The 25596-nt window shown below is 38.9% G+C and overlaps 1 protein-coding gene across 2 annotated transcripts in view; it reads right to left on the bottom strand.

Annotated features, from left to right (window-relative positions):
- Positions 1–528: 528 nt before the first annotated feature.
- xxylt1 (xyloside xylosyltransferase 1) overlaps positions 529–25596 on the bottom strand; it is a 57960-nt gene continuing 32892 nt past the window's right edge. The window contains exons 6-7 of one of the 2 annotated variants that reach the window (XM_086162141.1): positions 5360–5511; positions 885–1003 (exon numbers count right to left, since the gene is read on the bottom strand). In XM_086162141.1, the coding sequence (XP_086018267.1) occupies positions 900–1003; positions 5360–5511 (256 nt within the window). In that variant the 3' untranslated portion in view covers positions 885–899. Of the gene's footprint in view, positions 1004–5359; positions 5512–25596 lie in introns of both variants that reach the window. The other variant, XM_086162143.1, reaches the window with a different exon arrangement.

Below are 25596 nucleotides of genomic sequence, written 5' to 3'. Positions count from 1 at the left end.
AGGGAACCACTGTGGGGCATTTAACACTTTCATGGCCCCCAGGGGTATGCAGAAAAAGCCACTGATGAATTTATCAACATAACATCTGCACTTTAATCCGTAGCAACCTCCTGTTCTGGGAAAAGCCCCCATTAGCACACTTTCCAGTGGACTGAACACTAAAGGACACATGTGAACAGTCACTAATCCATACACACACACACACACACACACACACACACTGACTGCATTCACATGCACTTAAGTAATTTGATTATTTGCAGCTTTCGCACTAACACAAATCTGGAACAACATCAAAGTGAGAGATGTATCTATTTCAGATGAAGGCTGAAGGAAACCCTGCTAATGTAAGTTGATTTGTTTTGGGCAAATATGATTCTGCAAAAGGTACAAGGCTTAACTGGGCCTTCTAAAGTACATTGCGGCCCCAAAATCATATAAATTCCACTCCAAAGAAAACTGAAATGACCAAAAATATGTACATTATTCCTTTATCAACTCAAGCTTTACTCAATACATATGTTGGATTTGTTGAGAACTCACTGTTTTCATGCAGTTTGCTCCCTTCCTCCCCTCTGCCTAGAAAGAGTATTACAGATGCAGTATTTGCTTTGAGAATGCTGATAGAGAAGTACAGAGAAGGCCAGAGGGAGCTGCATTGTGTTTTTGTAGACCTAGAAAATGACAGGGTGCCAAGAGACCCTGGTATTGTATGAGGAAATCAGGAGTGGCAAAGAAGTATGTTAGACTGGTGCAGGACATGTATGCTATCTGTGAGACAGTGGTGCGGTGTGCTGTAGGGGTAACAGAGATGTTCAAGGCGGAGGTGGGACTCCATCAGGGATCAGCTCTGAGCCCCTTCTTGTTTGCAGTGGTGATGGACAGGCAGACAGGTGAGGTTAGACAGGAATCTCCTTGGACCATGATGTTTGCAGATGACATTGAGATCTGTAGTGCGAGCAGAGACCAGGTTGAGGAGAATCTAGAAAGGTGGAGGTATGCTCTGGAAAGGAGAGGAATGAAAGTTAGTCACAGCAAGACAGAGTTTATATTTGTGAATGAGAAGAACACGGTTGGAACGGTGAGGCTACAGGTAGTGGAGATCAGGAAGTTGGAGGATTTCAGGAATTTGGAGTCAAAAGTCCAGAGCAGCTGAGAGTGAGGAAAAGAGGTGAAGAGACGGGTTCAAGCAGGTTGGAATGGGTGGAGAAAAGTGTCAGGGGTATTATGTGATAGAAGACTACTGGCCAGAATGAAAGGAAAGGTGTACAAGACAGTGGTGAGACCAGCAATGCTGTATGGACTAGAAACAGTTACAATGATGAAAAGACAGGAGGCAGAGCTAGAGGTTGCAGAGATGAAGATGTTGAGATTCTCTTTGGGAGTGACCAGGATGGATAGGATCAGGAATGAATCTATCAGAGGAACAGCACACGTTAGATGTTTTAGAGAGAACATCAGAGAAGCCAGACTGAGATGGTTGGGTCATGTACAGAGGAGGGAGAGTGAGTATACTGGTTAGACGGATGCTGGAATTGGAGCTGCCAGGCAGGAGGTCTCGAGGAAGACCAAAGAAAAGATTTATGAATGTAGGTAGAGAAGATATGAAGGTAGTTGGTGTGAGAGAGGAGGATACAGAGAATAGGGCTAGATGAAAAAGTTGATTCGCTGTGGCGATCCCTGAAGGGTAAAGCCGATAGGAGAAGAAGAAGAAGCTCCGTTCCTTCACTCATGCCATACCCCTGTCTTATGTCTTGTGTAAAAGTTCAATATTTTTAGTCGTGTCTTGAGTCTGTTTTATTAAATTTCCTTGTGGTTTTCCATGCCTCGAGTGATTATATTCATTGTTATTCCTAGTACATTACATTAAATGTTGATATTTGCCTCCATGTTTTGCTTTAGGTTGGGAATCTGAAACTCTTTCTTCTGGTAATTCCTGCTTTTGGGACCGTGGGTGCAGTATCAAATTTGAGTTTGTCCTGCAAAGTATCAGAGGAATTGGAAAATGATCATTTGTCATATCAAATGATACACCGCCACTTTTTTTTTTCCAGTTTGTGAACTTTCTCAAGTTCTCAAACAAAAGTGATGAACCAAAAGCTCGGTGACCTTGAGAGATGTCAAATAATATTAACAGGCTTTACATTTCTTGCATGACTATTTTGTAATGCAGGATTTGACAGTGTGCCAGGAGGTCTCTCTCAAACTTGTCACCCAACAATTGTATGTTGACATTTTACTCTAAATCTCCTCCCTCTGGCAATGCGGGTGAAAGTGTTGTCGCTGCGGAACCCATATTGTAGTACTTGGAAGCAACAATCTGTCATGACCGCGACACAACCCCTGTTCCTTCAATTCGATTCCTCTTGATTGTCTCCGCCACGTCCTAATTTCAGTGTGCATGTATGTAGGGTCGGTGCTTCCCATGGTCTGTTTCTTGTTTGTCTTCCTCCAGTGTGTCAGATACCAAATGATAGTTAAATGTCACTCTGGTCTCTTGGTTTTTTTTTGGTTTATTTGTTTGCTGACTGCTTTCCTAATGGTGAATAATTTTCTTTGTACTTTATCATCAATTATTTTCCTTGCCACAAATATTTTTTGAAGATTGCCTTAATAGTGTCATTGCCATAATTGTGCATTTGAGGCCTCACCTTGCCTAGTTAATCATGACACAATCATCAACGTTCACAAAACATGCTACAGTAGATGAATTATTTAAGTTTTTTATGTTATTTTATCATTTTCTTAAGAAGTTAGCATTCCCCTATTTCTAGCTAATTGGGTAGACAGTGTGCCTTTCTAAAAATAACCCCAGCACAAACTATGTGGAGCAAAATCTTGGCCAGACAGGATCATCAAGGATTTCACTTTTACATCGAATTTGTTTTACTTTATCTAATAAGCAATCTTTTGTCCGTCATTACCATTATCTGATATTTCTGAGCTCTTTCAAAACAAGCTAAATATATTTCTGCTGGAAATGTGGACCAATCTTGTGAATAGCAAATGAATTTTCCAGTGATGGTTGGTCATATTTCTCAGTTATCTGTAAATTTAGTAGTGAATAGTAGTAAATTTAGCTAACATTAATGTTTTTGGAACCGTCTCCATTGACTATGAATGCATATTTCCATAAAAGGATGGCTGAACACTTGAACATGTCTTTTTGCTTTTGGACTGTTTATTTTTTTCAATCTCTTTATTTATGCCCAAATGCTAATTATAATAAAAATAGAGAATATTCACATATCAGATTCAGATACAGAGACAAATTCTTTGATTTTCTTAGAACACTGATGACCTTCATGAATGTACAAAGATATTAAGAAACCTCTAATCTTGAAAAAAACAAGAAAAAAATTGAAACCATGAAACCATTGTACCATTTGTACCCTGAAGCTTCTCACTTGTGCCCTGGTTTTGCAAATGATTGGGTTGTTGCCTCATATCACCTCAACGGTGTAACTAAACTGGGGACATGAGAGCTGGTTGTCATTATTGATTTCTGAATCGTCAAGGGAAATGATACACAATAAAAAAAAAGTGGAATAATATCCATCTTCACTTGCACTGATTTAAGCCAAAGGGAGTCCCAACTCTTTGCTACAACAAAAGTTCTTGATGAATCCTCTGGATATAATTGATGTGGGTCAGAACTATATTAGTACAGCCTTGAGCAGGATTTACCACAGTCCTTCAGTTGTTTGTTTTTTTAAAAACAGAAAATTAACAAATGATGCCTATTAGACTGTGAAGCCTTTTCTGAGATTTCAGAAAGGTCCCTTGAAAGGTAGAGAAGCCCTCTGGAGGAAATGATGTTTCACTTTATTGTTCAAAAATCAGAGGATGGGGGTATAGTGTAAATGCTCCTCTGTAATTGTTTGGATATATTTCTGTGAGCCATTGGGGAACACATTAGCGAAAAGTGCATCTAATTATTTCTCAGAAGCCCATTGTTATCTGGCTAAGAAAAAATGTATACAAATCCTGATTATTCAGGTCATATAATTATAGATAGGATACTAAAATAGACATGTTTTGCTCCAGGTTGTCCAGAAACGACAGTCAGTCGACAGTCTCGTTAAGTCTATTAAAAATGGTCAAATAATTGAGAGAGAAAAGAAAAATTTTCAGAGAGAAGAAAAATTAACTGAAATGTTTTCAACCATTCATCACATAATGAGTTACTTGCGGATCCACCTTACCATTTTAAACACTAATGCATGCAGACACGAACACACAGACATATACACATACACAAAATAGCAACACAAAACAAATACAAAAGCCAGTCAGACCTTGGTGCGACCTTGCCTGAAGCTCCCAGCAAAGCTAGCTGTTCATTTGCAGTGCTGCAGGGTAAGTAATAAAAATGCTAATTCAAAACAGAAATAATATTCATATTAAAAAAAAAACAAACAAAGTTGTCCTGATGGGAAATGCTTCTACAAGGGCTCATTGGACTCATTTTCACGAGTCTCAAATAATCAGAAGCTGTATAAGTCAATGCCTAATTCTTATATGAAAATGAATGATGTACAGTCTGTGTTCCACTTTTGTGTGGGGTTGCTTTTTAATATAAGTCACAAATTGTTTCCTGTAACTTATTGGAACCAGAGGTGATAAAAAATTCAAGCCCTCTGAGTCTAGTTAATTTACAGTAAAGTGACTTCCCACATTGGTGTCAGAAGTTGGATAATTTAATGAAAAAAAATCCAAAAAAGAGGTGGAAATAAAAGAAAATATAAGAATTGAACAGACAAGGAATGGGGCAATAAAGGTGCCCAGCAGTGGCCTCACACACACACATTCCAGATTGGGGAAACCGGATATTGAATTGCAAGGGAATTTTTCAGCATTCTGTTCCAAATGAAATCCAAACAACTCCACAGGCTTCGGCTGTCAGTTCCACATCGAAACCCAGGTGCCTGAAATCCGCACGACATTGCAACCACCATAGCTGTGTCAAAGATACCGGCTAAGTTGCACAAGTGCGATGGAGAAGCAGCATCGGAGCCATACATTTCTCTAGTTTCACTGGTGGCACGGGAAAGTAAAAGACCCGGTGAGGACACTTGCGTCCATTTCTCTGCCCCTGGAAAGTAGGGTATAACAGGTTCTCCTTGACCTAGATCCTACCAAGTAGCAGAACGTAAAAGGTACAGACTATGGTACTGGAAAGGTCTTTTGGACGGTGACTACATTAACCAGAGCAGGGAGCAACCAGCCAGACGCTAACAAGAAGATGTTGGTAGCAGATACACAGCTGCACGACCGACATGGCAACTCGTATATTTAGAAAGCTGCCCAAGAGGAGGTTTCTTTCACGAGAGAGGCTGTGGAAACATGGTTGACTTACTGTGTCGCACACTGTAGCAGATGATACAAGACGGGAGTTTGAAAATGTCAGGATCCAGCATGATTGAGCCTTCTGACAGCGTATGAGCAGCTCTTTTCATCTGAGTGAAGAAGAATGGCAGCTGGTAGCTCTGTGTGGTGCATCTTGACAACCTGCAAGTATAAACCCATGGCTTTGACAGAGAGCTGTCAACATGAGGAAGGTCACCACTGTTTTTCCCTGGACTCTGTCTGATCCCTGCAAAGCATCAGCTCCAAAACAAGGAAGACAAAGTTCTTGGGCAATGTGCTCAGTCTGCGTGACATGATGAGCGTCATATTGCTGCTGTGCTACTTCAGGCTACCTTTCTGCCTCCACATTCTGACAGTCAAGGAATGGTCATTTGATTGGGATTCTGCTTGAAAATTCATCGGAACAGCAGCGCTTTAGGACATACCTTCAAAGAACCCTATCTCACACAAGCATACATCATGTAATGCCTACTTGGCTCCTAAGCATTAAATATTCCGAGAGCATTGGTTGTGCAAAGTCTTACACGGATACAACTTTGAAATCCAGCTTCAACCACACTGACTCCCTTCCTGCTACTTGTAACAATATTTTTTGTTTTTGAAATAAATTCATATTCCCAATCAAGGTCAAGGGTATCCCTGCAGTCTGGCTTCCTGAGGCTGTCAAGTCTTTCAGTTTTCGCACTCTTAATCTGATAAAAGTATCTCCCTCGTCTTTCCTTTCTCTCTCACTGAGGCAGAGTCGATCTGAGCAAAGAGAAATGGCAACGTTTCTTTCAGTCTCCAGACTATAAATATGAGAGCTAACTCATAAACATTTGAAGGAGGCAATAACTGCACAGTTTTCTCACATTTACCCAGAGGGAACTTAACAGGGGGATCTCCATTTTTCAATAATAAAGATTTTACAATAATAATTTGTCAAACAAACTAATTCATGGGCCTCCCTCCCCAATGATAAAAGTAACACTGTGTGTCGAGTGACAACCTGCATCACTGTCAAAGGAGGAAATCTGAACAGATGAAGGGAAGAGGACAAGAATGAGGGTACGTTTGGCTTGATCTCTGATTAAATCCTAATAAAATGGTAGATGAGATTGGATGTGAGACATTTGTAGGAATCAGACGACAATCACCGAGATAACATTGGGGTAGTTTGGCTGCTGCGCCTGTGGGTCTCCTGAGACAAACTAAGCATGTCAATAAGTAATGCAAGTAAAACCAAAATAGACATCCTAAATGTGAATGATTTTATCTTAAATATTGATTGGAGACAGATTTGAGGAATGCGATTGAGCCTAAATTCAATGATTATTCGGACAGATTTGAACAGATAACATTAAAATCAATATTCTTTGCAGATTTTTCACAATCTTGACAAAGAGTCCATTCATTTTGATGGTGGCTGTATTTTGATAAGGCTTTGATTAAAGAAAAAATGAACCTACAGAGAGAGTAAAAAGGTGGGTCTGAAGAAGGTTGGAGTGTCATCTTGATATTTTTGGCAGTACGAGGAGGATAATGAGGTGGACCCTGCAGTGGATCACTAAATCGGGACGTGCTGTATCTGCCTGTCTGGGATATGAGCTGTCCACGGATGATGGCTGTCAAAATCCCGAAGGACTGGCCTTCTGTGAATAAACTCAGAGTTACGGGACAAAAGCAGCTCAGGCTCACGCAACGCTCACTCCCTGCTCACTAGCTCGAGGTGAGACATGTCTCAGGGATGCTACCTTTGCCGATTTGGAAAGTTATGTAATCCCAATCGAATTAAGGCCTCGCTGACAAATGGCCGCCTTATACGCTCGGTAAAAGCCTGCACTTCCACTGCCCCTTTCATTATGAATGACCTTGTTAGGAATGGTGCCTTCAGTGTTGGCTGGTGCAACAGCATCTCTGTGAGCTCGCTTTGTTTAACTATTTAAAAACAAGCTGTGCTTTTAAAGTTTGGGGGGGGGGAAGGAAGTTTTATAAAGAAGTCTCTCTCTGGCAAGACTGCATCTGTTTTAGAATTCGAGACATGCAAGACTGTTAAATGAACAGTTTAGGTACAGGTCAGGGTAAATGTTGGTTTGTTTAGGGCTATAACTTAAGGCAGTTAGGTAAGTAGTGCAACGTGGTGTGATATCACAGTCCCCATTGCAGCACGACCGCGCAAGGATTTTCCAATGTCATATTGGTTGGCGACACGAAATGACAGGAGTAGACAAGTGAGACGGGTGACAGGCAAGGAGTGAGTTACGAAGCGAGCCAAAGGTCCGGGCCATCAAACTGACGAGAGGAGCAGACGATGCAGTGTGAGTCGGGGACAGACAGGGTGAGGCGAAGGAAACGCTGGAAAGTCTTCCATCAGTCCCGCAACTGAGGAAGATGACAACCTGGCAACCGGACATGTCTGAGGGCTGGAGTCTTCTTTCCGCGCCTGATTATCAGTGATCAGGTTCAGGTGAGTGCAAACAGGTGACAGCGGAGGCAAGGAGGACGGGAAAGTATAAAATCCAAATAAAAGAATCCGCAGATAGTGACAGATCTCCACCTCAAGGAAAGCAACGAGGGAGATTTGGGAAATAGGACAGAATTATCGCAATCCCAGAATTTCCCCGTCTCTAGGTATCATTATTTTTAATTCAATCAATATGAATTAAGGCATAATAAATGCCTTTTGCTCACTCTAAGCGATCTCAGGCAAAACTGTTCTCAGTTCTACTACCTCAGTGGTGGAATAAACTTCCGGAAGCAACAAGACTAGCATCATCTCTCTCAACCTTCAAGAAACAGGTAAAAACTTTTCTCTTTCAGGACTTTTTACTGCGCTGATGCTTGAGCTGCCCCAGATCAGGTTAGGCACCAAGTTAGGCTATGCAGTGTGTGTGTGTGTGTGTGTGTGTGTGTACGTTTGTGTACGTCTTTGTCAAAAAAAAAAATTCGAACAAAAAAAAAAAAAAACTCACTAACCCAATCTTACTGTTCTGTATATTTCCTGTGCATCTTGTATTTGCAAGTGTTATTTGCAGTCCTTATGTCCTCTATTGTAAGTCACTTTGGATAAAAGCGTCTGCCAAATGTAATGTAATGTAAATGCAATGTAAATGACTGAAATTTCATCACTGTGTCACAGTGTGTTTGTTGCATGCCCGGCCCGCGGGGATGTGGCAAATACTACATTTCATCCAAGCAAGCACCAAACCAGATGCGCCAATCAATATGTTTCCTATTTCCTTGACAAAAGTCAAAACAGATTTTTCAACGCTCGCCCAGTATTCAGTTTCTAGCTTCATCTGTTCTTGTTTTACAAGTTCTTGAACGTAGGTCAAAAAACAACTTTCCAGGAAAAGAAGGGAAAATCTGCATTGCCTTTCAAGGAATTTTTTGACATCACCCTCTCATTTTGATTTTTATTAACAAAGCTAGGGTGATGAATGCAACGTGTGTTTTAACACAAGCCATAGTGGTTTGCATTTCATTCGAAGAAAATATCTGCACCCATCAGATTTTATGTAAGAGTGTCGAGCTGCTGTGGCCAAATATGCAGAGTATGCAAAACACTTACTTTCACTACTCGCTCCCATGGCACATGTACGGTCCCCCTATTGTTTGAGCGACCTATATTTGTCAGAGGATTTGTAAGGGTGTCCCGATATTAACATTCTGAAAACGTAACTTGCTGGGAAAATCTCATCATGGGAAAAGTCTTTGAGATAAGTTGCTGAAAATCTTTCCTGCGGAGGGGAATGAGTCAAGGAGGTAATGAACAGTTTGCAGCGATAGTCACCCTGAGACGATGCTGTTTACAGATCCGCCTTTGCCTCTTTGATGATGTTTTCTCTCACTCTTACATGGGTAATTTTTTCCAAATTCGTTCTTCGTTCTCCAAGCCTATTCTAATTTATAGGGGATCATTTTTGTCTGAATTAAATTTAAAGTATGCACTCATTTCTTTTTGATTCTTGCCTCGGTTTGGACTGAAAATGCCAGCCTGAAATGCGAACGAACACACGCACACACACACACACACGGGCAAGCAAGCTTCAAATCAGCGATGATTTATGATGACCACATTTGAGACGTCGAAGACTTTATTTTCCAATATGTTCCTTTATCTCGGTTCGGCTGAGCTCCAAGCCTGACAACCAGCCCTCGAGAGTAATGGATTATAAGAGTGTAATAGCACCTCAGGAAATAAGTACAGGTCATTCTTTTAAGCACTGAAGCCGAAGATAGGCATTGTCCAGTTGTCCTCTTATTACCCTCCCTGACACTCCCACCGAGCTTGTTTTTCTCATTTGTTTCGTGTGTGCTGGTTTATTTTCAAGTATAGCTGCTAAATTTAGCTCAGCATCTCCAGGTCTTATTTCTCTGAAGCAGGTGAGAGTGTAACGGCACTGCTGCTTGAACACTCCCCCTGCCTGTTAGCACCAAAGTGACAAGAAAAGACGGGAGCAAAAGCTACCCTGAACGAAACAAACGTCATATTAAACCAAAAAGTGGTCTCAGTTTGTAACACGCGTATGTAAACACTCCGGTGTGTTTTTGTTTGCACCTCCTGCAGGTACGGCATGGTATAAACAGGTATAAACACTTTGACATCTTATGATTCTAAATATTCCATTGTTTATTATTAAATTCATGATGAATTCTTTGTTTTGAATGATCTCCGAGGCTTCTCGAACATGAACAAATGCTGTCAAATGAGCCTCTGCAAAATACTCTCCTCATATGTTCATTTTCAAGCAACAGCACTGAATTTAGCTGAACCTTCCATCCCTATTATTGTTTGGTATTTCAGTGGAGCGCGCTACAGGTTTTTGAAACAAAACCAAGAAAAAAAAAAACCCTTCATGAATGTTTCCTGCTGAGATGTATATATTCAGTCCAAAAACAAGCAGAGTGCTCTGGGGTACAAGGTGCACATTTCATTTATCAAACTCGGGAGCTTCATTAAATCTGTAACTCTTTCCGTCTGGACAAAACGGGGGGTAAAAATCTTGTATAAGCACATAATACTGTCAGATCGGTACCAATTTTTTTCCAACACAGAACCTCAACACTTTAGAATGATGCAGCTTGTGACAGGTTGGTGAAGAAAGTACCTGCATAATTCATATTGCCATTGTTTTTTTTTTTAAATGGGTATATTTTTCAGTTTTAAATGTTGCACTATTCCCTGCCTTGAGTTTTTTCTTTCTCTAGTTCAGGCTTCACATTTTTACAAGTTGCAAGAAAATCCAGCTCATACTGTTTTCACTTTCCTGCATTTGTCTGCCTGTCAATAGATTTGTCAAATGTGCCAGAGGCAGACAAAGTAAAAGGGATAAGCGGGAATGCACTGTTTTCCAAAACATCTGAGTTTTATAGGATTTATAGGATTTCGCCTGTGATTTCCACCTACGACTAGTAAATCTGGTTAGGTCTGAGTATCTGGTTAAGTATGAGTATCTATAAGTAGTATTGTGATACCGAAAAATCCTTGGTCAGATTGGAAAAGACGTCCCAAACCTTATCTAACGTTCCTGATTTACAATCTGAGGTGGACCGGGGGGCAATTCGGAAACCCTGAAGACACAGATAGAAGCTCGCAAAATAATTTAGCTCGCAAAATAATTTAGCTTCATATGTCAATGTAGTGCGAAAAAGAGCGGATCTTCTATTTTTCAATGTAAATAACAATTTTGGACAAATAAAACTAAGATGCAGATATAGTCAATGTACTTTGTATTCAAACATAGTAAAATGGTTAATGGCACTTAATAGGTATTTGTTAAAAATTTTTGTATTTCTTGTGAGCTAAAAGCCATATTACTCCACGATTACAGGTACACTACATATTATTTACAGAGTTTGTGTTAGTTGTAGTTTTCAGGTCTGAGTGTAGCCGTGCAGATAAAACTGTGTATAAGGTTTATAGTTGAAGTTGTTCTTGTTCTTCCCTCTTTCTCATTCATTTTCTCTTAGGGGCTCAACATTGGAATTAACAACGGCACTGAGTAGGAGACAAACATTTCACACAGCAGTCCCGTATTTGCTGTATTTCTGAATTTAAGGGTTTACATTGAAAACTTCAGATTCAAGGTTTACCATACCGTGCTCTTCTCCATTTCACTCTTCATGTACTTTGCAAAAGCGTTCCACAGATGCTCTCAGAATATTCGAACACGTTATAGTGGAGACACATGACACACAGAATCAGCATAAAACATTGATTATGTGCGTCATAATAAGCCAAAGATGATGAAGTCCATAGAAAACAACACAGGACATAATAAAGGTAATGTGATTCATATAGTAGGCTAAACATATTTGATAAAATAGTATAATTTTGGGACTATCCCGGTCGTGTTAACGCTGGAGACACGAGTAACTGGGTTTTTCAGGTCTGTTTAGGGCTGTAGATATAATATCCCAGATCAAACTTCAAGATGAGGCTGTGCAGCATGAAGATGTAAGGGAACATTGAAGGAAAGGATACAATGGTCTCATTTAGGAACCGTATTCCCACCCCCTCCTAAAGAGCTGTTTTCTGCTTGTTTCAATAGAAAGGAACAGGCCAAACCACAAACTGGTTTCAGCTACAGGAGAGGACAAAGATGAAAATCAGTAAAATGCAACTTCATAAATGGAATAATTTAATTGCGGTCTTTCCTTGTCTTTGTCCACCAGCACAGATTCGACCCTTATCTCTGAAAAAATAAAAGCCAAAAAAAAGGAGTCTTCTATTGGTATTCTTATGTTTTGACTCGCAGAAATTAATTCAACATTGGTGAAAAATGATGGGTGTTATTGCCCTCGATATTGTGCTGCTATACAAGCAGAAGCGTCCCCGGGGTATCTGCTTTCTGTCTCATGTGTTTTTCGCTCGAGGTTAAAGACAGAGTGCCTGTCACTTGAACAAAAAAGAAAAATATATCAATATAACATAGACAAAAATATTAGGGAAAAAAAAACAACAATATTGTACCATAAAACAAGAGCTGAAGAAGAAGAATAAAAACTGCTAATGAAATATTGGAAATACCCATATAAATGAAATATAATTACTCCGTTCTGGTTTAAAAAAATTACTTTTTTTTACTCATTAATCAATCATTGCAAGGGCTGCAATTTCCTGAGTGATGCTCTGTGTGTACATATTAATATACATTTACCAAAGCTAAATGGCCATTATGACAAGTCAGAAAAATCGAGACGCAATTTTCCCCTCGATGGTGGGATTCGAAGGAAACGAAGCACCTGAGGCTCTGCTACGGGACATAAAAAGACCATATGCGCGGCATCGAATACAACAGGAGTGGATGAAACGGCGGCAAACAAATATACTAAGAGCCCATGAATAAAGAGCTCCATTATTGGTTTTGGGCAGAGTTAGAATCCGTTATGCAACACGCCTCCTTTGTAATGAGGCTGTGTTCAGGACTTTGTAGAGCATGAATAATATGTTCGCGGGAACTTAACCAACTTAACAAGTTCACTTACATAACAAGGACTGTTTAAATTTCATGCATGCGACCTAAGCCAAGTATCCCTGGTAACATTAGTTTATTTGTTCTTTGCTTTTTTTTTTTAAGGAGAAATGGCCTCAAATGAACCTAAAGGGTGATACAAAGAGGGTCACAGATATGGCCAGGTGAAAAATATCACTAAAGCTAATGATTATTTAATTGCAAAAAGTCCTCACCCGCAGATGTCATCTAGGGGATCGATTCCATACCGCCTTTGCCGTTATTCTGGGTTCTCAGCACAAAGAAGGGAGGGAACGAGACAAAGGTGAGGACTGAAAATGTCAGGGAAGAAGAAGAGCCATGGCTCAATACACGAGACGCAAAGAGCCAACTCTTCATTACATCAAACACCATAATCCTGTTAAAAAGAGCCATCTGAATGCTATCACACATCAAGATACTCCTGTCACTCAAAATGATGGGCTTCTGAACTCATAAAAAAATTATGAAAACTCATAAAACCTGCACATCACTTTCAATATTTACCAAGAGATGGTTGCCATCCCTTCCCATCAGTTTTATTGTTATCCAGGGACTATTGATCCTAACTGTCTAATGCAATCTGGCTATCCACTCACCACATATTGATACTGGGGATTTAGACTAATACTCCCTGAACGAACGCTGGCTTGATCACGCACAAAGCGCGAAAGAAAATAGACGGCAACAGCCACGGGGCAAGAATGTCAGTCAACGGCTTCCAAAAAGAGCAACCCGAATTCGATATTTGAGGCCAGTAGTTAAAATCTTTCAGGTCTGGACGTGGAGGACACTTAAAAATGCTGACCATGGACACCAATTTTTTTTTGGGGGGGGGGAAACTCAAAATGATTCAATAAGTTCATGCAAACCATTGTACCGTGATTTGAATTGAGCCTTTGTTAAACTGAATCACAGACGTTTTTGAAAATGTATGAGCCTCCATTCAATACGGCGTCCGAATGATTAATGAATTGATGTACTCGTAAGGGCCTTCACACACATAGAAATTTGACCAGCATTCAATTTCAATCAGTAAGAGAGTGCTAATTCAATATTTATATCTGAGGGAAAACATGAATGAAAATAAAGGGTGTTGAGGGAGCTCACCGCCTCTCTATAAATGACAACTTTTCCACGGTTCATTGTCGAATGACGGCTGAAAAACATGATGTGGAGGAGCTTGAAATTGCTGGGCTTTTCAAAAAGACCATCAAAGTGGTTTTCTTTAACTACCTCAATCAAGATGGTCCCTTCACTTCTCCCTTTTTCCCCCCAAATGTGACAGACTGAGTCGTCCTCTGGAAGAACACGCAGCCGTTTACCGGCGGTGTCTCGTGTTCTCTTCCAGAAACGTCTCTCTTTTTTTATTTTTTTGAAATGAAATAAAAAGTTAAGATATTTTAATTAACAATAGAATACTCCTCTAAATCCTTTATTTCTTTTAATCATCCCAAAGTGGGGGAATTTCAATTCACACACAGCAGAAAGTCAATAGCGTAGTCGAGGTAGTTAATAATGTGTTATCAATAAGAAATAGAAATAACAGAAAATTATATAAAAAATAAAAAAATCAATAAATAAGATATAGAAATAACAGAAAATGATATATAAGTATAAAATAATCAATCAAGAAGATATAGAAATAACAAAAAAATATATAATAATAGAAAATAATCAATAAATAAGATAAAGAAATAACAGAAAATGATATATAAATATAAAATAATCGATCAAGAAGATATAGAAATAACAAAAAATTGTATTAAAATATAAAATAATCAACCAATAAGATAAATAACAGAAAATTATACATAGGTAGAAAATAATAAATCAATAAGATATTGAAATAACAGATAATTATATAAAAATAGAAAATACAAATAAACAAGAAATAAAAATACAGCAATACATAATCAGCATGAACACATTTCAAAAGCAATTACTATTTGCAATGTGGTTTTTAAAAATGTTATAGTTTATTCATGTGTGGGTATGTGTGTATGCGTGTTTCACAAGTTTTCCACTGAAGAAATTTTAGTTCAGCCAACAACATCTATCAAACTACCTCAGGTTTTCCTGCAGGGGAAGTGGTGCGTGCAGCGACAGCCTAATTATGGTGTAATGTCAATACAACAAGGTATAATGATTGTTAACATTTGTTAAATCAATACAAAATGCAAGGATGTGTTGAAAGAAATACAGACTGTACTCCAATAATTGAGATGTGATGGCATGAGCTAGTGACTGCCTATTTTTGCAGCAAAGAAAAAATAGAGACTCTGAACAAACCATGAAATATGAGACACTGGATACTGAATTGTGGGTTGCAGATGGTGTGGCCTTGAGAATCCCTATAAACCACTGTGGAATTGTAGATCTCCCCTCAACCGCCTCCCTCATTGACTCGCAGTGTTACGAGCCTTGTAAGGAAACGTGAATAAAACAATTCACCACATAAGTTAAACATATAATGTTTCTATAAGTCAAATAAATTGTGACAGTTGTTACAGTTCCCTACCTCTGAGCTGGAAGCAACACAAATCAATGATATTTTCATTCTCCCTGCTATCTATGTTCAGGGTTGCAGATTAATTGATAAAATGGAATTCACAGCCTGACATCCATAATATATGTGGCTTTGTGGGAACATTAACTACACCGAAATATTCAAACAAATAAAGCGGTGACAAATTTAGATTTTAGAAATGGGACAGGTAATTAATTCCTGGTGACAGGATGCAGGGAAGCCCATTTTAATATCAGTGGTAAATAACATGTCTTTACATGTGCATAAATTACCGCAACAAGAAATCAACATTAAAAAAGCTGATTTTATTGCTGTAATTTGGATTTTAGATGAAACTATTATACTGGTGAGAGAATACAATATATGACACTTACACAACATTTTACTTTCTTATTCTGCAGTATTCATAATTCAGGTTATCAGTGGACAGGGATCCTTAATACTGTATAATTCAATATAATCTGTATTTCTTATATTCTGTTTTATCCGGGTAAATACATTGAAATATTTTCGCTGGTTGAACTCTTGGACTCTTGCAAGTCTTGTTACTATTTCACAAAAAAATGGACTGAGAATGAAATAGACTGACTCACAAAAACAATCAAAATAACAATCACAACCCTGATGTATAGCCATTTGCGCTCAACTAAACTGTGAAAAGTTGAATTCATCATGAGTTATTGTTCCGATGATGGTAGCTTTCTTTGAGAGCTGAATTATTAATTTTCCGTCTAAATGAAATTGGAGACAAAAGTTTATAGAAGGCAGAAACCGACCGCTTAAGGGAAACAATCTTAAAGTCATCAGTCTACTTCATTTAGCACTGCAGCTGAGACTGTAGCGATATCGTGTCCAAGTCGGATTTCTCAGCAGAACTAGATACAGCCACTTATCGAATAATTTTTCCCATGATCCTTTCTATCATCAACTTAGAGAAACTGAGCTGTCAGACAGTGATGACTTCTCTTCGGTTTGATATGTTTTGCGTATTGGAGCAATTGAAAGCTGTCATGCAAACACAGGTGTCAAGTTTCACTTTTTTCATTACAAGCATACGCATTCTACATAGGGATTTGTGACTTCAGACGTAAACAAATAATTCTATGAATAATATTCATGATACTCCTGCCTCAGACTGGTATTCTGTATTTCTGTCCTTGATGGCATTACTAGGTTCCAATGTATTTGGAGGACATTTAATTTTAAGAGAAAGTCCCACCAAGAGCTTTATGACATCACAAATATTTTGATGTTCCTCACAAATATTCTGACATTATTCTTAATTCATGAGCACATGATCCATTGTAACACTTAGGAAAACACAAATTTCAAAACTTTGAATACGGTAAGTATATGTTTATTTCTACAAAAAAAAAAAAAAAAACTGAATGTTTTTTTTCCTTAGAATATTTGAAGTATCCAATGGAGTATCCCAAAAAACTGTAACCTTAGAGTAGCAACTTCTTATTGTAGTTCCTGGTTTTAGATAGGTGGAAAATGAATGGGCAGTTTGGATAATAGAATTCAAATTTGTGATTGTGCTGCTAGTACGTGTGTGTGTGTGTGTGTGTGTGTGTGTGTGTGTGTGTGTGTGTGTGTGTGTGTGTGTGTTTGTGACATCAGTGATAAAACAAAGTCTAAGTCTCACAAAACAAAAAAAACAATGTGCAGAATGGCATTGAATTCTACATGACTTTTTCCAAACCTGATTATTATGTTTATGCCTGCAACAATAGACTTCATGTTTTTGTGAGACAGTGATGACTTCATGGTTGCTCCTCTATCCCTGCCTTAACGCCACCTCTTTGTTGTGATACTCTTGAGACATAAACAAAAATATTTTAAACGCCTGAAAAGGAAAACAGAGACCGCTCCTCTAACTGCAGTCACGTGTAGGTCCCGGGCTGCTGAACATTTTCTCGGAAATGGCTTCTTTTTTCTATTCTTTTTTTTTTCTTTCGAACTCACGTGCTTCCTTTTTTACCTTGGAGTCAGTTATTTTTCTGTCATTTCAGTCTCATTTCCAAAGCGCGGGACAAATGGAAAAATAATGGATGTGTTTTGCTTTTTCATTCACTCGATGACGACAGTTTCAAAACCAGAAGGTCATGAAAATGGTGGTATCCAACAATAATATGGAAAGGTGATGTATATGAATGAGAGTAACGCTTTTTTTGAATACTGCATGTAGTCGTTTCTTTCAGGAGAAAACGTGCATGCTGGCGCATATGAATCATATACATCTATTGTTCGTTACCATGTCAAGGTTATACTGCTTATTTCACAGGCATTTCTGCAAGTCTATCAGATAGATCGATAAATGAGTGATAAGGAATTCACCAACAGACACAATATTAAACAGGAAACAGGTCTAATGTACAACAGTTGCAAATTTTGTCTCCAAACTTACACCATGCAAACCTGGTGATTCCCCCGAGGTGCACGACCGAACGTCATGGGAGGTCATTCTTGTCTCCAGCCATCAGACTGTTTAACTCAGTCCTGTAATCACATCACAATATCTCATCTCATCTCACTCTCCATCTGGCTGTATTTTGCTCTGGTAACTTATTTAACTGAAACCCTGACACCACTTATATTTTATTCCTTTCTGTATGGAGCATCTAGGACCACATCATTTCCTCCGGGATCAATAAAGCACTTCGGATTGTGATTCGAAATAGGCACCGATCCAAATAATGTAACACCGATGAAATGAATACGATGCTCGATCTTCTGATTTTCTTGCAGAATTAGTATAATTTGAGGCATCACGCAGAGATAATGTTGCCTGACAACTAATATTAACAGATTTATTGTGGTGCAATTCTTGAAGACCTCTCTTTTTTGTTTTTTAACCTTTCTTCCATCTGTACCTCTGGACAGAAATTCAGCAGGTATTCAAAACACAATCATAAAATTGTTGACTTAACACAATCTTGGTTTTGTTAAACTTCCAATCCCTCACTGTGCAAATTATGGACTTTCCTCAATAAACACAACCTTTATTGTTGCCCTTAAATCCAAACGGTCAAGAAGCAAACCATTGAGTTTTACTTCCTTTGCAAAGAACACGGCTCTCGATATCTAATCAGTCTCCGATTCTCTATTGCTTTTCGAGGATTTTCAGTCTGGGAACAATAAACAGGATCCTTGACTGGATTGCTGTCTCACGCCTTGCACACCTGCTGCTCACCTGGCACGTGCTCAGAAACTGCGATGGTAAGAAATATGTTTGATAAAATTTTGGTCCCTGGTTACTGCTTTTGTGTTTTTTAATCGTGTCCATGTAGAGAGTATCTCAAAGTATCTCCCGTGTATTATCAGGCTGAGGGATTTAAAACAGGGATTGAAAAGAAGAACTGAATTGAGAATTTTTCATTGTCATATTCCAGCTCTTGATTTTTGTAGGATTTCAAGACTTCATTATCTTTCGCATTTGCAACATTTAAGGTTTTTACAGCTGTTTTCAATTATTTTCAATACCTCGAGCAAAGATAGCATTCCATGTGTTTTTGGGTTTGGCCTGCAGGACAGATATGTTGGCTTTCAGTGACTAAATGATTTGTCATAGAAACATCAACAAAGCAACAAAGTCTGGCATCTCAGTCTTTTGGGTCACTGACCAGCAAAAATGTATACTTTTTTTCAACTGGCAAGCTTCACTGGAGACACAGCAAATGACAATGGCCTTGCCAGAAAAAGCACCCGCTTGGAAAACATATCACTAAACCCAAAGGAGTCTGGATTGCATATATTTGTCTCTCCACTTGGATGCAATAAAAATAAAATAAATGACTCAAAACCCTCTATCATGAATCCCTGGGGGCCAAAGAAGAACTCCTGAAATGCTGGTGGGGAAATTTCAAAAAAGGACATAGGATATTCACTTAATTTTGTACACCTGACAAGGACTTATTAAAACTAGTTCTCCAGATTTATCACCGGGCCTTTGTTTTTCAATATTAAACTTGTGTAAAAAAGTGCTTTATTTTAAACTCGCTTGCTCATACTCACAACCCCATACTTTAACTGGATGGTGGGAGAGCCGCCATGCAAGGTGCTAATCGGCCCACCGGGGATCAAACCGCCAACCTTCTGATAGGAAGAATCTTTGCACGGCCAACTGAGCCACAGCCGCCCCCGGATCATTAAAATAAATAATACTAGCAAAAAATATGTCAGTGTACTTAATGTTAAAATATGTCTCAGAATAAGCAACCTTATTTCTGTTTCGAGGCTCTTCATGGAACCTGTGGGGGCCAAATGTATGTAGATTCACGACTTAAACTATCCGCGGACACACAAAGGTGTGCTACACTCTTATGCAAGTGTGTGTTGATCATCAGACACGTAGCGAGGAGGACAGCTATATTGCTTGGTTTTCTCAGGAGTAATTCTACCAACAAAATGAAACATCATATTATAAGACATCAAAATACCATAACAAGATCTTACAACCATCTTGAAGGTTATGCTGTATAAAATGTTTGAAGCTACAACTACATTAGATTTTCTTTTCCCTCAGCTTGCAGCAACTGCTGTGTGCCCACACGTAATTGTTTTTTTTTTTTAAAATACCATGTCTCCATACATGTCTCTGGGTGGGAAACATAATGTTAGTTTAAATGCATTCCCGAGATCCATGTTTCCAGACCCCGGCAAAAAGTAACACCGATCTGATTGACTACATCGCCTCAAAAAGAATGTGCAACACGCATCAGCTCAATTATGAAGAAGAAAGTGTTGTGTGGGTGGAAGTGTAGGGGACATGGCTTGTTTGAAATACAAGAGCAAATGTGAGATTATCATGACCAGCTGGCTGCGCCGGTCCTTACAAAGGTTTTCTGGTTGAGTGTGCTGAAAGAAAGATTTTTTTTTTTTTTCCACAGGATTCACAATTCCTTGAAAAGTCAAATGTCCTGAAACTGTTTTCAAGCACTTGAAAATTAATTGGATTATAATGTTAACATGACTTTGCCTCCAGTCTCACTTTGAAACAAGGCTTACCGATTTATTTATACCGTTGGGCTGGTGCAGGGAGACACTTAACCCAAGTAAATACATTTAATTGTGCAGAAAAAAAATGCTAATTCCTACCTTCCCATTAAAATTATATGTTTTAAAGTATATGTAAAAAAATAATATTTTCTTTCTGACTATCATTAAGTTCTAATGTTAAAGTGGTTATTTGAGCATTTGTTTATTTGTGCACAAGTCTCTGTGACAAGATATGTCACACGAGAGGAGGATTTAAAAAGTGCATTCGGTGCTTGAAAAAGAAAATGCGGCAAAAAAAAATTCTAGAGAACACAATTTAAACAAAAATATAGATTTAAATATATTTTTTTATATATTCTCAATACTCTCAAGATGCACACTTCGGAAATATAATTCAAAGTCTCTGCACAAGCAATCAACCCGGTGCAATTATCTCCTATAAATGCCTGCGGAGACTAGCAGCAGTGGCAATCGGGTATTTCCCTTTGGAAATCATCTTTGCACTCTCCTTCCGTCCTATTCCGATATTTAGAGATATAATATGCGTGTTTAGGTCACAGCAACAACAACTTGCCACATCAGAAAGTGCATGACCTTCATTGCTGCAAAGTCAGTCACCCTGAACTCACAGTTAACAAGTTGCACCAGCTTCTGGTTCAAAGTGTTTAGCTATCTGAGCGCCATTCAATCCCCTAAGGTGAAAATCAGAGCAGATTTCTATTCTGTGTGCATTCACTTTCCATTTTCAAGTGTTTCCATCATGGACATGCCATGTTTTATCCTGCATGGTTCTTTGCCCAATGACGCAATGAATTTAAAAATCCGGGGAAAAGTGGGTTTGATTAAAAATCCCACTGTCTTTAAAATATGTCAGTTCTCAAGAAAATAAGTTGCCAGTTAAAACAACCATGAATCATTTAAATTTGTTTTTATCATTTTGAAGCAGCAAAATCACAAGGTCCTGAAAGAAAGGAAAAAACTCTAAGCACGAGAGGAGAAAATAACCAGTGTAAAGAATCGACATAGGTTGTGCATGTATGAGTGTGCACGTGACTGGATACATCCAAATAGTCCTGTGAGTCTGGTGAGGGAGTGTGTGTGTGTGTGTGTGTGACTGTCACTCATAACCACGTGTCATGGCGACTCACTGTGGTATCTAGGAGACTTGTGCTGGGGGACTGATGGTGATTGATTGTGTGCCGTACAGACAGAAGCCTGTAAGCAGACATTCAGTAAAAAAACAAATAACAGCATAAAAAATAAGGATATTCTTCCTTCAGCCGAAGGGAATATTCAAATATTTGTACTTGTTAAGACCTTAAAACACTTGATAGCCTTAAACTTGACACTTTATATTTTATTGTATTTCTTATTCTCCCTCCTTCCTACTATTATCTATTATTGTTATGTTTTGCTTGAAACTCTGGCACAACAATTTCCTTCGGGATAAATAAAGTTGTTTTTATCTTATCTTATCATCTATAAGTTGAGGTGCAGAGACCGAAAAAAAAAAACTACTGTAACAGAAGAAATGATAAATAGATTGATGACGCAGGCAAAATTAAACCAAAGAGAGATACGACTTACAGCAGAGGATTCTGTCAGAGTGGGAGTCTAATTCTGTCACTGTGTTCTTCATCACGTTCAGGGCATGTGTCGCACACGTGATGATGGACCTTTTTCTCTTTGTTGATTGCGGCATCACATTCATGAGCTGCCAATGTGACTTTTAGTCCTATATGCAATATAGAAATATTCAAATAGCTTAGTGTCATATTTTGTGTGTGTGTGTGTGTATATATATATATATATGTATACATACACATATATATAATAGTAACACTTTTGGTCTCCTTTTTATTTGATTTTCTATGAAGGGCACTCACAATGGGAAAATTGATTCTTTCACTCGTTAAAATGTTTGAAATGTCCGTACATTGAGTAACTGAAATTACACCTCAGGAAATGATAACATTGCTATTAAGATATAAAACATCCAAATCAATCACAGAGCAACATGTAGAATATTGTTAATTGTTATATTCTCTTGTTTTGTTATACAGTTACTATCACGCGCATGATGACAGTGAACATTTCCTTTAGCACACTAATGTTCCGAAAGAATTCTGTCGAACGTGGAAACCACATATTGTAGCAAGAAAGATAATTAAGATTTAGCGTTACTATTATCTCCGTAGACAGACAAGAAAGAATCAAGTTCTTTACCAACAGAAACATGCCGGCTTCTTCAACAGGAATCAACTGAGGATGCAGGATGCACTCAATCGAAAGTATGGGAAGTGATTGGTTAAGTGTATTTCACGCTCAAAATATAACTATGATTAGTTTGCAGAGCACATACTTTGGGAATTTGCATTACAATTTTTTAAGTTGAGATTTCACGGCAACATGGACCTGTGTCACAAGGCCAGACATTGCATGGATGGTTAAGACATGTCTGAAAGTACATTTTGTCTGCCAGCTGAGAGCAGTATGGTAAATACTATTTCACTCATCGTGATTCATTTGGCATGCAAATAAATGTTAGATTTGGAATTTAATCCATTTTTCCTGTTTTGTGAATTGGGTTGTTGACCTTTTAAAGTCGGCTGGTGGTTGGTAGGTTGTAAAGTATTTACAAGGGCTTCCAGAGTTACCTCGATCACCAGTTTGAACAGCCACGCACATTATAATGCAATCTATCGAGTCAATACATGCAATTAGGAGCATGTGAATTGTTCAAGTAAACATGTCCTTGGCATTTTCCAGCGACAATCATTTCTGATGAACAACAGTTTTTTTTGTAAAATACATGTATGAATTGAAGAAGGAGGGGATGGAGGTGTGTTCGGAAGCAGGGAGAGCGAGAGAAGGCGAGAGTCTCGGACTGAGAGTTGGGACTTTGAATATTGGGAAGATGTCAGGAAAAGAAAGCTGGTTGGCATGATGCAGAGAAGGAAGGTGCATTTACTGTGTGTCCAGGAAACTAGGTGGAAAGGTAGCAAGACTAGAAGTGTAGGAGCAGGTTTTAAGTTGTACTATCATGGTACTGACAGGAAGAGAAATGGAGTAGAGGAGTAATCTTGAGGGAGGAGTTTGTTATGAATGTCCTGGAGGCAAAAAAAAAAATGTCAGATAGACTTATGAATCTGAAACTGGACATGAAGGTGAGATGCTAAATGTAGTTTGTGGCTATGCCCCACAGGTGGGATATGAGTTAGAGGAGAAGGAGAATTTATGGAGTAAGTTAGATGAAGTGATGCAGGATGTCCCCAGAGATAAGAGAGTGGCATTTGGTACAGACTTTAATGGACATCTTGGTGCAGGCAATAGAGGTGATGCTGGCTGAAAATGGCTGTCGTGAATACATTTTTCCAGAAAAGGCAGGAATATAGGGTACTCTGTAAGAGTGTATGTAGGAAGACGCAGTATGACTACATCTTGAATAGACAATGTAGTCTGATGGAGATCAGTGACTGCAAAGTAGCGGTAGCCAGACAGCATAGCATGGTGGTTTGTAGGATGACTCTGCTGACAAGTAAAATAAAGAGGACAAAGGCAGAGCAGAGGACAAAGTGGTGAGAGCTGGGTGTTGTATGGTTTTCAAGGAGGAGTTGAGAAAGGCTTTGGATGGGCAGGGAGAGCTTCCAGATGGCTGGACAACTGCAGCTGATGTGATCAGGGACACAGGTTGGAGAGTCCTTGGTGTGCTGTCTAGAAGGAAAGTAGATAAAGAGACTCGTTGGTGAAATGAGGAAGTGCAGGACTATGTACAGAGAAAGCAGTGAGCAAAGATGAAGTGGGACACTGAGGGGACTGAAGAGAGACGGGAGTTCAAGGAGATGCAGCACAAGGTAAAGATACAGGTAGCAAAGGCAAAACAAAAGGTGTATGTTGACTTGTATGCTGAAGTCTGAATATATGAGTGTGAATGAGAGGGACCCAAGTGGCACATTGAGGCTACAGGGAGTGGAGATCAAGAGGGTGGAGGATTTCAAGAACTCAAGGTCAACAGTCCAGTGCAATGGAGAGTTTGGAAAAGAGGTGAAATAACAGGTTCAAGCAGGTTGCGATAGAAAACCGACTGAAGTGGGCAGAATGAAAGGAAAGGTGTACAAGACAGTGGAGAGACCAGAGATGCTGTATGGTTTGGAGACAGTCGCATCGAAGAAAAGACAGGAAGCAGAGCTGGAGGTAGCAGAGGTGAAGATGTTTCGGTTCTCTTTGGGAGTGAACCTGGTAAGTTGCTCTGGATAAAAAGTGTCTGCCAGATGACTGTAATGTAATGTGATGTAACGAGGATGGACAGGTTCAGGAATGAGTCTCTCAGAGGGTCAGCACATGTTAGATGTTTTGGAGATGAGGTCAGAGAAGCCAGACTTGGTTTGGTTTTGTACAGAGAAGAGATAGGGAATATACTGGTAGGAGGATGCTGGGGTTGGAGCTGCCAGGCAGGATGTCTAGAGGAAGCCCAAAGAGAAGATTTATAAACAAAGTGAAAGAGCACATGAAGTTATTTGGTGCGAGAGAAGCGGATAGAGATGTAAATGGAAAAGGTTTATTCGCTTTGGTGACCCCTGAAGGGAAAAGCTGACAGGAAGAAAGAAGACATAATTCTCATCTAAGTGTATTATCAAACAAGCGGTGATTATGCCTACTTAGTAAAGCTCTGTACATATATATATATATATATATGTGTGTGTGTGTGTGTGTGTGTGTGTGTGTGTGTGTGTGTGTATATATATATAGATGGAGGTATATATATATATATATATATACATACAGGATGGACATGATGGGTTAAATGCAGAGAAGGAATTATTGATATAAATCTACAAAAAAATAAAAATAATAATACATTAGGATTTTGCTGATTGTCATTATAATTATCATTATCATTGTTATATATTATTAACAGTAATGATAAAGGGAAAACGATGTCTAAAGCAGACAAAGAAATCAATAAATCAATGAGAGTATGTGGGCTTGTTGCTACGGTGAATGATGAAAGCAAGGTAATAGAAATGTAGGTCATCTCCTAAGAAATGTATGTCAGTGTGTCAGGAACTAGGGGGGCAATGTTGGCGAGCATGAGAGATGAATAAAACCACAGATGGAGTAAACAACCCTTTTATGACTAATTGGAGAACTCCTGTTGATGCTGAGTGGGTGAAGAGAGAGGAAAGAGCAAATCAGGAGTAGAGAGGGGGTGTTAAAAGG

Source organism: Fistularia commersonii, chromosome 16 (assembly GCF_037954325.1).
Source record: "Fistularia commersonii isolate RoL2024-O1a breed Wild chromosome 16, RoL_Fcom_v1.0, whole genome shotgun sequence".
In the NCBI taxonomy this organism is placed as follows: Eukaryota; Metazoa; Chordata; class Actinopteri; order Syngnathiformes; family Fistulariidae; genus Fistularia; species Fistularia commersonii.
The sequence above is the reverse complement of the archived record's forward strand: the minus strand, read 5'-3'. Positions and strand labels throughout refer to the sequence as shown.